General features: G+C 36.4%; 1 protein-coding gene across 1 annotated transcript in view; it reads left to right on the plus strand.

The window, feature by feature from the left end:
• The window catches only part of ppp1r16b (protein phosphatase 1, regulatory subunit 16B), a 78,363-nt gene that overhangs the window by 41,185 nt on the left and 18,489 nt on the right, over nt 1-18,689 (plus strand). Inside the window, exon 3 of the mRNA XM_028447184.1 lies at nt 12,824-12,894. Coding sequence (XP_028302985.1) covers nt 12,824-12,894 — 71 coding nt within the window. The remainder of the gene's footprint in view (nt 1-12,823; nt 12,895-18,689) is intronic.

Here is an 18,689-nt window from a genome sequence, read left to right on the forward strand (position 1 = left end):
GATTTGAAAAGCTGCCTCTCTGCTTTTCTGTACATTACTATAAATATTGCAGGACTGAAGCTAATGGATTCTCAATCCAACTTTCCTGTCAGGTTTCTGTGAACGGCCTCAGGCAGCAAATTCTTTTTCTGTTCTCCTGTTTCTCATTGTTGTTTTTTTTTTTTTTTTTTTTTTTTTTTGGTCCACACCCAAAGTCATGTTTCCATTTTGAGCTCATACTACGACAGCGCTAGTGTTATCTGTCAATAATCAGGAGCAACAATGTCACTAGAAGAACTGCTCTGTTATGGAAAAAAAGTTGATGGCCAATTTTCACGACTAAACTCTCTGATTTGACAATTGCCAATCACTGCATTGTTTTCCATCCTGATTGCAAGCACACACTCATTGGCTGTGTTTGACATGACATACTCTGTACTATGTACTACAAACTCAATGAGTATATACTGTCTACTACACACTAAAAGTACAGTATGACTAGGGTGATGACCATTCCCACTGAAGTATACGTCCAAGTTTCCCAAGATGCATTTCGAACCTCCAATCACAAAAACCTGAAGCACACAGAGGCTAAATATCTCCATTGATTTGCCACCTTTGAAAGTTCTGAAAGCATTTTAAGTGAGAAAGTGACCAAGTAGAATATCAACATGTGGTCATTTTATCCTTGATCGCGAAAACACATTTCATGGCGACATTTTGGAGATTCTCGGAGACCCGCCATTGTGCTACTGATAAAACTTCCCTTCAAAACAAGAGCCATATTTACAAAAGGGTTGAAAACTAATGGGAGACAAGAAGAGATGCTTTTGTTTTGAAAAAAGGATGTTTGACTTTTAGCTTGAAGCCGGTCCAAGGACAATTTTACGTTCCGCTCGCAATGCATCCTGGGGCGGTTGAGTATGACTAGTGTACCCACCGTGCATACTTCGAAAATGTCCCAATATAGTATGCATCTAGGTAATTCTCACTTACTCAAACTTCTATACTATCTAATGTGAATGCACTACATACTCATTTTGACGTCAGACTTAGTATGAGTAGTACGCACCAACCACCAAGTTAAATTCCTTGTACTGTTTTTAAACTGTACTTGGCAAATAAAACTTTCCTGATTCTGATTCGGTTAGTTTCAAACACAGCCTTTATGTTTTTGTTTACATCTCTTTTTAATCTCCTACATTGTGTCTGTAACTGACACAAGGATACACTTGAAGCTGTTCTCTGCCGGTTTAGGATCAGGTTTATTATTTGCTTGCTATGATCTCTGTACTCCTTAAACATCAGTCACATCTCTCGAGAGTAACCAGCCTCTTAAATTCAATCCCATTTCCATGGTAACCAAGGCCAACTGCATGAGTTGTCCAGACTATCATGGCCCAGAGCTATAGTCGGCTGCACCAGCACAAATTGTGCCTTATCACCACTGCCCCTTGCTCTCCTGCCATTGAAGCCACTTGGGATTGTTATGACTGCTGAATATCATTGGCTCATAAAGTCACGCAAGGGAATCTTTTATAGTTGATGAGTCGATCCTGAAGGCTTTGTAGGTAACAAGGGCACAGGTTAACAACGCTGCTGTTTATTTAGTGTGAGTGGAGTTTGATGAGGGATGGAAACCCCACTGCTGAGTCCTTTATGCTTGTTCAGCATCTTTCTAACCCTAACACTCTGCACCCCCACTCCATCCCACCCATACACCCCCACCCTCAACCATCCGATAACGTTATACAGCGACACACCACCTGCTGGCCCAGAGTGAGTGAACAGCCATTCACCTCTAATCCTGCAAAAGAAGCCGGGATTATCCAGTGCGGATTAGCCATCAGCACACTGTAGGAGCAGCACGTTAAATGAACACACGGATACAGCACAGATACTGTATAATCATGTTTATTATTTAGCACTTGTGGAACACGTTTGGACTTTGACAGTTCAACTGCTGTAAAAGCTAATAGATTAAGATGTTAAAAAAAAGACGATTATTATCAGATCAGTTCGATATAGCTGTATACCTTGAACTCTACACTAAATAAAATATCTTAACCTTTTAGTGACCATTCAAGCTAATTTTGTGAATCTTATGTGAAGAACTGAATACTCAGGAAACAGATTCTCTTTCATTACTGAAACTCAGGAGCTAAATTATTCCTGCTGAGTTGAGCAGAGTTTCAAACAGCAAACACGACTTGATCACAACAAGCCAAAACAATTAATCACAGATTATGTGTCATGCTGCTATGGTTATCACCGTCTCATAAAATTAGCTCTTGAGATTTGATGGATGCCTGTGTGCAATCACAGGTATTTAAATTTACCTCCATAAATGTAATAAAGCTCCTGCTGATCGTAGACAACTCATCTATAAACTTTTATTAAGGTTTACTAAGGAGTCAGTTGTGTCAAGTGGCTTATATAATGATTTCAACAGTCATACAATAGGTCGGTGAGGAAATCACCGACCTTAATGAGTTTTTTTCTACCCCAAACCGACTTGTCTTATGGTTTGAAACAGTTTCTATTAAATTGTTTTGGATTGATTTCAGTGTAGTCACATGCAAGAGGCATCATATTTAATTGCATCATATTTCATATATCCCATTGAATGTATTTGTATCTGCTAAAGCAAATCATCTTATTTAAAGGTTTTATAACCCAAACAACACTCCGTAATCTTAGACAGATTGTAAAGTAAATTGATTGTGTCTTGTGATATTATTCACTAAAATAACAAGTTTGGCCCGCCAGAGCATCTAATCCGGCCCAAATGAAGAAAAAATACAGAAAGAACAGGACTTTTTGTAAATTATCGTATAACTTGTAGATAAAATATGATGAGGGTTGCAGTACTACAATATTTACAGTAAAATAAATAGCAATTATTTGTAAAAACCTGGAAAATTCAAATTATCCCACAGCATTCTGACAAATTACATTACAAGTTTCCAGACAATTAGTTGATAAGTAAAGGAATTTTGACCAGTTGCTCAACATTCAGGATTTTGTTTTAATTTGTGCTTTTTCCTTCACAAAATCATAAAAAAAAATGTTTTTGGTCTGGCCCACTGGAGGTCAAACTGGGTCGTATTTGGGCCTTGAATTAAAATGAGTTTGACGTCCGTGCTCTTGTCCAATCTTTTCATAAGCAACAGGGGAAAATAAACCACCATTAGTAATTTTAATAGCTGTTGGTGCAGCTATCCACCAAGATAAATAGTTAACATTAATGAAGGTTCTTGAATCGTGTTTTTTTTTTTAAGTAATTGAATCTCTGTGTGCATAAGGTGAACTGGACAGGGTGTGGAATCATTTAGCTTGTGGTAATAGTAAAACTCCAGATGAAAATGATCATGTATGTCTATTGGTGTCGATGTCGAAGGTACCAGCTCACACCAGCTCATGACTTCATTAAATGCTTCCCTGTCTGTGAGTTTTTTTCTTTCTCATTATACCAGACGATATTAAAAAACAACAGACCAACAGTATCAAACCAAGAGAGAGTTGGCAATGTTTGTTTGGTGCTGGAAATATTAGTCTCCTAATTACATCATCATGTGTCTTTGCAGCCTGTCTGTGCTTTCCAATCAACTCTTCAAATCACACTGTGATAGCACAGTGATGCGAGCCGTTTATTTTGTTCCATTAATTTGCTGACAATAAGTACAAAGGCATTCCTATTCACGGTTTGTTATGTCTCCTCCTTGATGCCATCAAATGACATCTGTTAAAGCTGCCTAATGCACAATTAAAAACCCCTAATAACCCGTCATGTGGAGAGTAATTATAGCGCACAGCAGAATGCTAAATATATTAACAATCTTCTCTTCAAGCGTCCTACTAGGAACCAATGTCATTTAGCTGCTACTTACGGGTGTGTTGCGCGTCCTACTTTGTGCATAGTGGGCAGGAGGACTGTGTTAATGTGGGGAAGTAGCTTTGCTAACGTAATTGGCTGTTTAGCTGTTCCGACGTTTAAAAATCACATTCGTGGGAAATTTAACAATGTTGAGAGTTTGTGATTGGCATCAGCTTCGTTTTTTTGTTTGCTGTGAATGTGTAGACAAACGGTGAAACATTTGAAGGATAATAATTATATTAATTCACCTTTGTTATCGGCTCTCAATGAGAAATACTCTGTAAACTGTTATCCCCTGATATATCTGGATTCTATGTGTCTGCAGAGAGGAACTTGAGTGGCAAACCCACCCTAATGGATATATCTGAACCTTCAGTGCACTCTTGAGAAGTCTGATGTTGATTTATTCATGATTAAGGTGAAAAGGCAACATTAAAGCTGCAGCATCGCAGGCATTGTGATAAAGACCATAAGATCCTATGCACGGTGTAAGCAGTGAAAACTATTAGGCTTTCTTTGCAAATTAGCAGGGAGAGGAATTGTGCCTTAACCATAATAACAACCAGATGAAGCCGTCACAGAAAGCCTTTGGGACCAGTTGTTCTTGATCTGCATAATAGGAACCCCTGTTTTAAAATTAAAAGTTTCAAAAGCAAAAAATTTGTGGAAGAAGAAATTAATGAAAGATTCGATTGATACAAGAGTCACCTAATATCCTACAGTAATAATGGCTGGTTAGGCTCTTTCATTTAACGCAGTGGTTATCAAACCGTTTTTGGGTATTCCCCACTTTGAACGAAGGTAAACTTTCAAGCCCCACCTACGCCCATTCCCCCCAAAAAATCCTGACAAATAACTCATTTTCAAATGTATTGAACTAACAATACCTCTGTGTTACAGTATATCCATCCTGCAATGTATATACACACTACAGCTTCTCTAATTTCGCTAATTTAATTTTATTTCATCTCGTCGTGTTGTGTTTTTATTATAACAAAGTTTTTATATATTTCATATTTCTTATATATTTTGTTGTCTTTTTGCACTGAATGGCCTGCACCTTACTTTTTGTTGTACTTATTGCATTGACAATAAAGTGAATCTGAATCTAACAGGGATTAAGTAACATCACATTGCATAATACAAAATAAATAATAAAAAAATATAAATTAAACTAATCACCTGCATAAAAAACACATTTGAATGTGCAATAGTAGTGAAAAATACAGGTAGTAGTGAAACATTGTAGCAATCTGTGACAAAAAACTTAAGATAAAGTGCAATAAAAGTATTATAGTTTATTATGCAAGGAACATATTTCATAAATAAACCAAAGCTCGAAAATTGAATGAAACTAATTAACTGCATAAAACACAAATGTGAAAGTGCAGCAGTCAAAAATACAGGAAATAACAAACTGTTTACAATTTGTGCCAAAAAGCTTATGAAAACAAATAAGAGAATAAATTGTTTAAATCAGCTATTCAAAGTTTATTCATTGTTTCGCTCCACTTCACATGTTGTCATTATTTTGCACTTTAGTTTCGTGTTAGATTTTGTTCCGGGTTGCATATCTAATGCAGTCTAATAATTTAACGCTTTTTTTTTTTTTTAGTTTTCCTACTATTTAAGGCTATTTGTTATTACTTTCTTTGTGTGTCAGAGTTTTGTTTACTGCTAATGATCTTTATTGTTAATACAGAAAACATCCTCCTGTTTGTCGCGCCCCACCTGTCATGTCTCCATTCCCTACCGGGGGAGGGACAGGGGGCGTGTCACACACTCTCAGGCACTGATTCAACATGAGAGTTTTGGATGGATTATGTATAAACAAAAGATATCCATGTCAATATGGGGTTGAGTGAGTACATGCTGAACACAATGAGGTATGTGGCTTTACCAAATGAACAACCATAACTTCGATTAGTCTCTCGGGGTCAACAGACACTGCTAGCATTACTTTACAGCCTCTCAACTGTTTATCATTAAGAGAGAATGACCTGAACAAGTCCTAATCCCAAAATGGGGCAAACAAATTCAAACATTAAGTCATTTTTAAGAAATCCTGTCAAAAACCCAAATAGGCTCAGGGGAAGGGTTTGAACTGTAATAAGTGTAGGATTTATATTTCAAAGTAAGTATGTCTGTATAGTTTTTTTTGGCTGTGAAGAACCTTCCTGGTGGTTCAGTTTCCTGTGTCTATAATAGTTTGTTCTCTAAATTTAAAAAGCCTCTTTCATGTGCCTGATGTTTTATCTAATGACTATCAGCATCTGAATTTGATTTAAGAGGACCTGCTGGAGTTTTTATAGCTGGACAATGAATATTTTCCTCCTTGGCATTACGAAGTTAGATTCGAGAAAGAAAATCAATTTTCCACATTGATTCAGCTGCACCCAAATGCCTCTCGCAATCGTTAGTCGGTCTCCACTCCGCCGTGAGTCCTCCTTTCTACTCTCTTCTTGCTCCTGAAGCCCAGAAAGAAGCCTGTGGGGAAAACTGTTGAGTTTGGCTTTGTGACTCATTAGTTTAGGGCCCCTAGGTGACAAAAATGTCATTGTTGTATATGACGGTGTTATGAAGTAGAAAAGTTTACCTATTTTCCTAAAGGCAGTGGCTATTGATACGGAAACGTATAAATAGACGGTGAAAACACCTATAGGTCCGGAAAACGTACCTATAGTCTCGGGGACTATTGATTCTTTTATCAATTTATCAATTTCTGTATCAATAGATACATTGTTTCCTAAATGTCACCTTCACTGTGTCCATGCCTATAGGAGGAAGATATGAAAGGAGATCAGTGATGGAAAATTTGTGCTTAAATCAACTTTTTTTTTTTTTTTTTGCGTTGTTTGCTTAAAATAATCGCAAACATTGCATTTCACTGTCAATACATAGGATGCATAGAAGATATTTTTGTATAATCTAAGAGAGTAGGTGGAGCTGTATTACTTTACCATGTAGTTCCTGATATATTGGAAGCTGAAAATGGAAGAAAACGCACAAAAATCATCACACACACCCCTCACTAAATTGTCCATATCTCAAAAAGTATTCATTAGAACAAACAAAGAATGTACAGTGTTTTAACTGATTTATTAAGGAAGAATTTCAGAATTTTTTGAGACCGCAGTACATGGGATGTCCTGAAAATGTGTTGAAATAACATGGAATGACGCTACACCAAATAGCATTGTTTATTTTTTCAATAGAAGTAAAGCTGTTTAAGATGGTCAAACAGATTTTGGCGTATATTCATTTAAGTTCAGAACTTTAAAAACCATTTCAACACAATTGCTTCATTGTGCCTCATTGTTTCAGAAAGCTTCCATCATTATTCTGCCTATTTATTTTCTTCCTCTGTAAACCGTCGTAATCATTGGCAACGCATTTGTGTATTCGCTCACTCGTTGAGGACACACGCACACACACAGGGAAAGATCCATTTTGTTGCTGAGGCAAATTGAGATAACAGGAAGGAAGGGTGGGTTTCTCTTCCTGCTGTGTTATCTGTTGATTTATCTTTTATCTTTTGGGAAGTGTATCACTCAGCCCCGGCTTCTCCCTCACTGGGAATTTACAGGGCCTGCCCAGGAAGGTGCGCATGTGGTTTGGGGGCATCCAGATAATCTCCATGGCGACACTTTGGATGTAATTCCATAGTGTTTAAAAAGATTTTTCTGTTTGTGTGTTTGAGCTTCCTGGGTGTCTCCACAATGAGACGGGGATAACGTTGCAATCTTTATTTTGTGTTGCCAATTTGTTTTTTTTTTACGTGATACACACTCACTCTCTTGGTGTATACATCTGAATAATTGAGAATCCCAATTATCCTCCTGATTCCCCCTTTTCTTGGCACTTCAATAAATCCTCCCAATGACCCTTTACCTCGTTCATGTTTCTGAGACGTCACAACAAAGGATCTCGTTACCAAGAGCAACACTTGACACATTCACCATTAAACCACAGCAGCACAAATCTTACTAAAAATGGTAAAAAAAAATCTATCTTATCCATTGTTTGCTTTCTGCAAGTATGACATTAAAAGGTGATTTTTACTTGTAACTAAAAAAAAGGAAGAATTTTTCTGTACACGACATGAGGTGACCCATGCGCTCATGCAGAAAACATGTGAATGAGAAAATTACTTGCTCATAATCATATCTAATAACCTGCATTTAGGTGTAATTATATGTGTAGATATTCACATGCACAATCATGTCTGCCTGTCCCTGCGCAGGGCTTTGTGTTGACCTAGGGTTTAATTAATAGCAGGGGAAGTAACTGAAACAAACCAGGGTTTGTCAAGTGCTGCTGTTCACAGAGGTTTTTGATACTATATACTGCTAACGGGATACTTTTCTGACCTAATGAAACATATTATAAACATGTTTGTTAAAGCTCGAGTGGGGAAAAAGGATAGTTTGTCATTCAGTCAGGCAGAACAAAGTCATATTTATGAATTAGTTTGATGAATACAGGCAGAAAAATCATCTGAATAAACTGTAACAATGAAAGTATTAATAATGTCAACAAAATTGTTCAAAAAAGTCTTTATTGAAAAAAAGAAAGAAATGTGACTATTCTTTATAAAAACTCGTAAAAATAACATCAAATGTCACATATTTTAAAACAGTAATAGTAGAGTCATAAATTGTAATGTAAACATAAATGATATAATATTATTAAGGGGGACAGAACCAGTGCCTTATTATGACATAATATTTGTCTTTCCAAATATTGATAAAAACCAAAGTTTTGTAAATACTAAAATAACATTGTTACAGGTTATACAGTACCAAAACAACCACATCTTTATTGTTTGCAGGTATACACGATAGGAGTGTGACGATATCTCGATATGGCAATATATCACAATATTTTTTTTGGGATTTAAGATTTATTTTATTATTTTCAAAACCTTCTCAGCTTTTTCACTATAATGTGCAGGTAGGTCTTCACAGAAACGTTGTCACTGTTTGTTGAAGGAACCAATATATTGTTTACTGGAATATTGCACTATAATGGTGTCACTGGTAAGAAAGACCCAATTTTTTTTACAGAAAGCACTATTGGAGATACTTATTCATTTACATGTTGACACTTATTTACAGAAATGTTGCACTAAAATAGTGTCACTGTTCATAGGACACTTTTTCAATTTATTGCCTTAAAGATTTTCACGTAATCTTTTTTTTTTTCTTATTATGTCATAGATTATTGTAGATTGATTTCTGACCAATATATCAATAATCGCAGTATCGTCATATGGTGAGATAATCGTTATCGCGAGCTGTGTATCGCGTATCGTATTGTATCCTGAGGTACACAGAGGTTCCCACCCCTAATATACGCTAAGGCGTATTTATTTTTCTACTCTTCCTATAGTTGCATATTATAGTATTTTTTCTTATATAATGAATGTTCTGACTTTGACCTCTGCTCTAATTATCATTATTATAGAACAGCTATTCTCAACTGATGGGTCGGGACCGAAATTGGGTCGCAGACCTGTACTGGGTGGGTCGCGGACAGCTAGGTGAAGAATAAATAAATGCCTACCTCTCATATTGAAATTGTCTTTTATTTTGAAAAAAACTTTTCTTTTGACATGCATGCTGTGAAACGTATGTTGCACAGAAAAATACATAAATTTATGTTTAAAAAAAGAAAACGTGTGTTTTCAACAGCTATTTTTGAAAAACTAAATTTGTTTGCTTGAATTGAAAAAATAAATAAAATAAAAAGTGGGTCGCGATTTAATGACCGTGGCAAAATGTGGGTCCCAGGATGAGACCATTTGAGATTCCCTGTTATAGAAAACATTATAACGTTACGATATATATTATTATTACATCCATTACTAAAATCTGTAATTTCTGCATGTTTTTCTCCTTACTTTGACAGTCAGATTCTAATTTGGCAACTTTAACAGATACATTTTTCATCCATTGTTTCATTTGACTGCTGCAGTAGGGATTAATCTGTCATCCCACAGTGACAAACACATATATACCTTCCGACTGCTCATCATAATAAAACAATCAAATCCTGTTGTTCCCTCCCCAGGCAGCTGAACTGGAGTATTAGTGCTCTCGTAATTTGAAACCCAGAGAAATGTGATTACAGGGAAACCACAGAGGATGTGTCTGCACAGAAGATGACGTTTGTGTTATGGGTCCTCTGCGATTTCTTGTTTATAAAACCATGTTGTGTACTCTGCTGCGACAGCGCTGTGGTTTTATAGAAGGAAGGCACAACTAGCGCGTGACATTGTGATCGGAACTAAGGTGCTTCATCTGACTTCTCTCCTTGCTCAGATGTCGCAGCACAGCTTCTCTGGGTTTGTTTTGCCGATTTGGGATTTTGTATGTGACTTGTGTGAGTCGGGTGGCTGCCACTAATTACAGAAAAGGCTGAAATGTTTCAATAAAGAAAAAAGCTCACAGAGATGCACATCATAGTCCCGATAGAGGTCTTTAAGGTGCATAATGTAAGGAAGAGGATTAGGGCCAATTTTGATCTAGAAAATAATTTTGAGCAAAGCAAGAATAAAGTTGAAATGTTGAGATTAAAGTCGAAAAGGCAAGATTAAAATTTTAATTTTGAAAATGAAGTTAAAATACAATATTGTGATAAAAGTGGAAGGTTTGCTAATAAAGTCAAATCCACGGAAGCTAAGGAGCGAACATTCACCATAAGGCAACAAACAGCACACCGTGGCCGTCTACAAAATGCTGCGTATCGATGAATGTATTAAACAATACTTTGGGTTTAATAACAAAGATTCTTTCTCTTTTAGCTCATAAACACTGCGTTGTAATCTCTTTGAAGGGTAACTAAACCCCTGCTTTCACCTGACCTGTCTCTAGGAGGGAAATTTAAAAAATGCCTTGATTATGGGCGGGGCTCCTGGAGCAGTTAAGACACGCCCAGTCTATACTATATAATCTCCAATGATCAATCTATGCTATGCTAACTAGCTACTCATTACTCAATATACCTCTCTATTCACTCTTATTTCAATCCAACCTACTCGCCACAGGTTGTAGAGCCCACAGATGCTAGTTTTTATAAAAAGGGCGGGGCTAACGGTGCTTGTTTGTGACGCAAGATGGTCCCAAAACGTTACATGATCTTGTTCTCAGCCAATAGCAAAATTACAACTAATAACGCCAAATTGAAATTCTTTGACTAAAATGTTGAGAGTCGGACCAGGATGGTTTTGGTTTAGTTACTCTGTCAGGACTTTGGAGAGATATTACCAAAAACTTGATTTATTCAGAAGGAAAAAACATTGAATCCCGTCTTTGGCTAATAAGGAGGTGTACGGAAACAGATTGGGGCCAGTCTTGATGGTAACTGTTGTCGTATATGGTGAATGGGCCCTAGTCAGCTTCCATAGATTTGACTTTATTAGCAAACCTTCTACATTTATCACAATATTGTAATTTGAGTTTATTTTCGAGATTTCAACTTTATTCTTGGCTTTTTGACTTTAATCACATCTTTTCGACTTCAATCTCAACATTATATATTTTGACTTCAATCTCTACATTATACTGCATTTCAACCTTATTCTCAAAATTTCAACTTTAATCTTGACATTTCGACTTTATTCTTGATTTGCCGAAAATTATTTTCATCATCAAAGTTGGCCCTATTCCGCTTCCGTAATGATGAGATAATTTGGTGAGTGAATAAATTGCTGTGCTTCTAGTTCAACCTCACCTGAAAAACAAAAAAACTTGCAACACGTTCACCAAAATTTTACCTCACCAGTTTTTGTCGTCTTTTTTTTAACCTAGATCTCCTGCCGCCCCATCCGCTCCTTTTCTATCAGCTGTGAAAAAACCCCCGCAATTATCTGACATCTCTTCAGTTTGAGTTTTTGTAACTTTGGACATATATTTAACCAAAGCTTTTCCCCAAAATAGCATATTTTGCATTCTTCATGTGAGGTCAAAATCACAATCTTACATTTTATATCTTTGTTTACGACGTCTGAATCATATTGATTTTTTTTTCTTCTCTCTTTTCTGTCAAAAATAAAGTTGTACGGCATCACTACCAGAAACGCTGGGTCATGGAATTTACTGCTGTCCAGTATTCTGACTGTGACAGCTGACAGGTTGTGATTTAGGCTCAGGATACAGAACATTTATCTTTGCACTCAGAGGCAGACAAACTGTGTAATACTGAGCGTCATCACCCTTCACCTCATCACATGTCATTTCATATTTCCAAGGTCAATATGGTAAAGTCATGGCAAGGTTGATAATTTGACGGATTAAAGCTTCCTACATGAATGCATTCATCACCATTAATGGATTGCAGATGGATTAATGATGTCATTTGGGGATTAAATGTTAGGTTGAGGTGTTCAGCTAAAGGAAATACATTAGCATTATTATTAGTAGTTGTAATTATAATTTATTGAGCTTTTTTTTCTTTGTATTTGCAGCATTTTATGCATCTCATATTCTCTATACTCGCTTTATTTTTCATACTAAGTTAAGACAAGGCAAGGCAAATTTATTTGTACAGCGCATTTCATACACCAGGCAATTAAATGTGCTTTACAAGAATAAAAGGTGCAACATAAAACATTTACCAGTTTAAAAAGAGTGCCTTAAACTTGGATTTAAAAATGTTCACATTGGATGCTGACTTTAGCTCTGCTGCAGTTTGTTCCACTTCTTTGCAGCATAACAACTAAAAGCATTCACCATGTTTGCATGAACTCTGGGCTCCACTATCTGACCTGTTAAGCATGACTTAATGTACAGTATGTATATATCTTATGCACTTATGTATAAAAGTCCTTGTAATATCTTCCTATTTTGGAAAAGATTGTGTTGTTAATCAAGTTATGAAATTGGGTTCAACATTCTAATGCAGGCAGAGAAACAGTTTTATCAGTCAGGAATCATAATCCAGATTTTCTCTTGTTTTTCCCATCAGTTCGATACCTACTGAAAAACAATGTCAGTCCAGATCTCTGCAATGAAGACGGTTTAACGGCTCTGCATCAGGTACGTTCAACCTGTCACCATCAGTTTGGTACTGTGAGATATTTAGTGACTTCTGCTATAGCTGTTGTTAAAGGATGGATGCACAAAGTAAAATATAGGTCCCATGTGCAGCAGGTGTTGACTTCCTGACCTCATTATTAAATCTGAAACAAACTATTGAATCACAAAGTTGGTATTTTAATAGTATGTAATGTGTTTGCTTGGATTTTCAAACATCACACATACAACCACAACCTACTTTCCATCCAAAACTGCACTGACCATCAATAGTAGGGGTGGGATGGAAAAAAATTGATTCACTTAAAGGGCTCATGTTAAGCTAAATGAACTTTTCTGTGCTTTAAACATGATAAAAGTGCTATTTGGGCTTCATACACATGCCCAAAGTGTTTTTTTCATTGATTTCCTCAATCGTTAGAGGGTGAATTGCTCCTTTCTTACTGCAGGGCGAGCCCAAACACCTCGCTCCAATTTGATGACAAATTTGATGTCTCTGCGGTGATTGACATGTATACAGACACGCCCACGAAGGTGAACATGTCAGCGTCCTTCGCGCAGTGCTGTGTATGCTTTTTATACAGTCTATGTATGTACTGGCGAACGCCCCGCCCTCACGCTCTGTCTCATGTTTATAAAGCAGCATGAGCTCAGCTACGGAGTGAGTGGGAAGAGGACGTGCCATCCTCTGGCCCTATGTCACCGTGCGGGGAGAAGGAAGTCAGTGTCCCTTCTATAGACACTCCCACTCATGAATATGCATAAGTCGGCTGCAAGTCAGCCTGATTGTGTAGAGTTGATCAGAAAGTGACTTTTCAGAGGCTGAAACTCTGGAAAACAGGCGAGTTTGGGACGATAAACCTCACTATAATACTATGGAGATGAGTGAAAAATAGCATGACATGAGACCTTTAAGAAAGCAGTTATACAATTCTTGTAGTCACTGAGAGTTGAGACATACTTCTGGAAGAAAGGGGCAGCTGGCCTAAGCTTTTATTTAGGCAGTTTTATTTATGCAAGTTATTTCTTGTACATTAAGTAAGTTTTTATTTGTTTGGCATGAATAAATGTTACCTTTTGTCTTAAGTTTGCCTTTGTGTGATTATATATTTGGAATCAGTTCATTTAAATTGATCTTATAACTGTATTGTTTTGATGCCCATAATTTGCCTGTATCGATTTTTGAATCGAGAATCGATTTTGAATCGAATCGTGACCCTAAGAATCGGAATCTAATCGAATTGTGAGACATCCAAAGATTCACATCCCTAATCAATAGCATTACTGCTGTCATCTGAATGACACTTTTATTTTTTTTCTACAGTTTTTAACCCATCAGTTAGTTTACATTATTAAGACAAAAAGCTATACAATAGTCAATTATGTTTTCATTTTTGTTTTTCCCCATCATCCAAATGTTCTCTTAGAGGCTGCTGTTGCTCCCTGAGTCATTTGCTTGTCCCTCCCATACTAACTTAACATTTCAAAATGTAACATGATATGGTCAACTAATGTCAAGTGAAAACAAAACAGACTTCTTAACAGATTGCCTTTAATTTTTAAGCATTTAAATGATAAACAGTTTCTTCCTTGTTTTTCTTCATCTCACTTTTTCTCATTTTGTCATTTTCTAATACTTCTCTCCACTAAGCCGGAGCCTACGTAACTGCTCCTCCTTCAAATCTTGACTGTTCATCGCCTAATATTGAGGCTTTAGCCAGGATGGATTGAAATGGAAAAATTGCAGTCCATCAATCACTACTCAGTGTGGCTCATATTTTAAAAGCTGCCCAGAGCATTAGGTTGACCTTAATACACCAATCCTATAAGAGTAATGACTGATGAAAAGGTCTTTTCCAATTTTGAATTATTTTAAAACACTGAAATGGGCACAGGACAGAAAATAGCAAAGTGAATACACCTGTATGTGTTATTATCACACTGACGGGACAGAAAAGGACCAACGGTCTTTATAATCCAGAAAGCATTGCCTTGGTCTAAAAGGAACCATCCAATATTCATACCTTTGAGCACGAGTGAATATTTTATAACTATACATGAAGGGATGAATGTTGTAAAGTAAATTTACGTTCAATGTAAAGGGAATAAAACCTCTAAATAAGATGATTTATGCTCGAAACTGAAAAGTTTGAGTTGGGATGTTGGTGGACCTTACTCTACTGGATACTAGTCATTATTAATGGCTGGGTGAAATATATAAACAATAAGGAGACGCATGAAAATCAGGAACTCGTCTCCAATTGTAGCTTGTAAACGTGAAGTAATTTAAAAAAAGGAAAAAAGGTTTTTGATTATTTATTAATTTATTTATTTATTTATTTTTGACTGAACCCCAGGGGTCTGTGGACCTCACCTTAGGTGTCTTTAAGTTCTGGTGTTTCTTTTTAGTGTTTATTTTTTAGGGGCGTCCCGATCCGATATTGATATCAGATATCTATCTAAAATCTCCGATATAATATATATTGTATTTTTTAATTTATTTTTTCAATATCTTTTATTTTATTTTTAAATAAATTTTATTCAATCATAGAATATTCTTATTCTAAAAGGTTAATTATATGTAATCTATTGGTTTCTAATAAATGTTTTTTTTTTTTTTTAAATAATCAAGCCTTTTCTAAAATTCCACACTACAAAAAAAGTAATAAAAGTATGTATGATTCTTGCTGATATCATATTGGTATCGGCCAATACTCAAGGCTGCAATATCGGTATCATATCGGAAGTGAAAAAGTTGTATTAGAACATCCCTATTATTTTTTGCCTTTAAAGTGTAAGTAGATCCCCAGGTTATTGCTGACCTGCCACTAGGGGCAAATTCCAAAAAATGCCTTGATTATGGGCATTGCTTCATGAGTAGTTAAGACACTTTGAGACACAGCAGCCCTGCCCCCACAGTGCTGCACAGTATTTCTGCATGGAGCTGTCAATCAATGCTCTCAGAGGGCTGCAAGAGGAGGAAACCAGTCCCTTCTCAACTAAAAACTAGGGATGTAACGGTTCACTCAACTCCCGATACGATTCGATTCACGATACTGGGTTGAACAATACGATTCTCTCACGATTTATTTTACAAAATGGGACTGTAGACAAATGATGACTGAAAAATATTCCTTTATTTTTTCGGGAAAAAACTAGAAAATACTGTACTATTTTCCTTTTATTTTTCATTGTCAAAAGAATCCCTTGATAAACTATTCAAAACAATGCAATTTAACTAAAAATAAATCCTGAATTAAATAAATAAAGTTATAATACAACTGAAGCCTATTAATTTAAGTTCTGGTTTTATAGTAAACAATGCAAAACTGTATAATAGTTATTTTTCTTTTTAAAAGTGCAACTAAAAATGTATTTTGTGCCTTAACAATTGGACTTTAAAAAAACCATTGCACTGTATTTACATCAGATATTTGTTTGGACCAGTAGAGGGCACTGGTACCCCAGTGGTCGGTTGGCATGCAGATATTCTAGCAGTGAAGAAGAGATGCTATGCGCCAGCATACAGAGCGAATAGAAAAACGTGACTTTTACAGATATTCAGGTAATATTACAGATATTCTTTTGGTGCTAAAGGGGTAAAGAATCATATATGAACATGTTTATGAGTAGAAGGCGGCCAGAAAGAGAGTAGTAGGAGATTCCGCCCACCGCCTACGCTTCTGAACAAGAGAAGGATGAATAGATAGCGCCCTCTGCTGTTTAAAGAGTATCGATATGAACTGTGATACCTATGAATCAATTTTTAACTGCCTTACAATTAATCGTTACATCCCTACTAAAAACGCTAACTTTAAATACTAATATGTGAAGAGTGGGACTAGGATCAATAAAACCTAATCATATGTATTCAGCAGAAAAAAGTGGTCTTAGGTTATACTTACACTTTACGACTCATCAGATATGACAGATTTTTCCTGAAGACCAATCTCGTATCATTTACACCTACATAATAGAGTTCATAGCTCTGAAATTTAGTTCAAACAATGTCTTTCTATCCCTCTTTTCTCACTCTCTCACACAAACACACAGAGGTGAAATGTTCAGTGTTGTTTCTGTCAATAAGCGCATATCTGTCTATTGCTCGTCTCACCTCACTGATTGGAACCATTAACCCTGTACAGATGGCTTTCAAACTCGGTGTCGAAAGCACCACAGTAAACAATGACGTACACGGCTGTAGGGACCTGGAGTAAGAAACTTCATCAGATGTATGTAAGACTGTATGGTAAAGCCCATCTGAACAGCACTTACTACATAATGAAAAGTAGTTAGTGAGTCTTTACTAGCAGAGGTTTCCTGACACACCTGCATTATAGTGGTCCACTGCTGTGAATGCTCATGGTCGCTGAGGTTTTGATTTGAAATGCTTCTGGTACCAGGTTTTTACATTGATCCTGAAAAAATGCCACAAGGAACTGGAGTCTTGTTTAAAAAGCTTTCATTTTAGAGAAGTGTTGGGTGTTTTGACATCATAAGACCAAAAACACAGGTTATCTGGCATCACTGCTGTTTGGAGCTTTCCTTTCAGTTAGTGTTTTGAGTTGAGCATTGTTGCAAGTTTTTTGTGTTGTGGATATTATTTATTATCCCCCGCCACAAAGTGTGGACGGGGTATATAGGTTTGAGCTCCATCCGTCCGTCCGAGTTAAAGGAGACAACTTTTCTCAGAAACTGTTTAAGATAGGATAACCAAATTTGGTGTGTGTTTTCAGGGTATCAGTACCTTGATGGAGTTCGAAAATGAGATGCGCGCTATAGTTATTGCCCTTGTTTTGTTTGTTTTTTGGCGGGGGATGTTGATGACTGTCTTCTTGTTTATTTCATTTTATTCTATTTATTTATTCAACTCTTCTACTTAAAATGGAGAATTTGAACCTGGGGATAAGTAAGTGAATGTGTTTTACAGCTACAGATGAAACAACATGCTGCGCTTACATCAAATTTGAGGAACAGCAATGGTTTTACTTTCATGGCTTATTTTCTACCACATGGTACCAGCATTAAAATCTGCCAAAATAAATTGTTATGTAATAGGCACATAAAATCACACTGTGACTTCATTCTAAATAATAGACCTTAGAATCTTTGCAAATGGTGATAACAGGAAAGAAGCACATGTTACCTCAGGTCTTAAAAGGGCTTTGTTACTGTTGTTTGGGGCTTCTTCAGTGTTGGTACATCTATTTAAGAGATAAAAACAGAATAATACAGGAAGTAACAACATTGGCTTGCTAAAGGGGAAGTAAAACATGAACAAGTTCTCTTGATTAAGCCAATTGGGATCTTTGTTCAATGTTCATTAAAGCAAGTATTTTTCTGAATTTTTTTTTCTGTTTTAGCTGCTTATCTTGACTCTCCAGGTAGGCTTTTCTCTTCTTCTCTGTATTCTGGACCCACAGCCCTTTCACCACCTCCACCAGCCAAGCAGGCATGTTGTACAGTAGCTGGTTTGTTTATTTTTGTTTGTCTGTTAGTGATTAGCAATTCGCCCCATTAGCCTAGTTTAGCAGCTGGTTTGTTAAGATTAAGATTAAGCCATGGAATTCTTAAGTGGACATTGCCAGCAAAGTGAAACTGAATTGCACATTAATGCTTCCTTATATCAATTAATAAAAAATATATGTGTTTGTTCCCCTTTCAAGCTGCTGATGACATTTTTCAGACAGCTAAACCGGTTTCAATCACTTCTTACTCTTTTCTGTGAGGTTTATGACTTCCTGGCTCCTCTGGCCTATAGTCTTCTTCACTGATCTCTTTTTTTCCCCTCATTTTAC

Source organism: Gouania willdenowi, chromosome 5 (assembly GCF_900634775.1).
Source record: "Gouania willdenowi chromosome 5, fGouWil2.1, whole genome shotgun sequence".
Classification (NCBI taxonomy): domain Eukaryota; kingdom Metazoa; phylum Chordata; class Actinopteri; order Blenniiformes; family Gobiesocidae; genus Gouania; species Gouania willdenowi.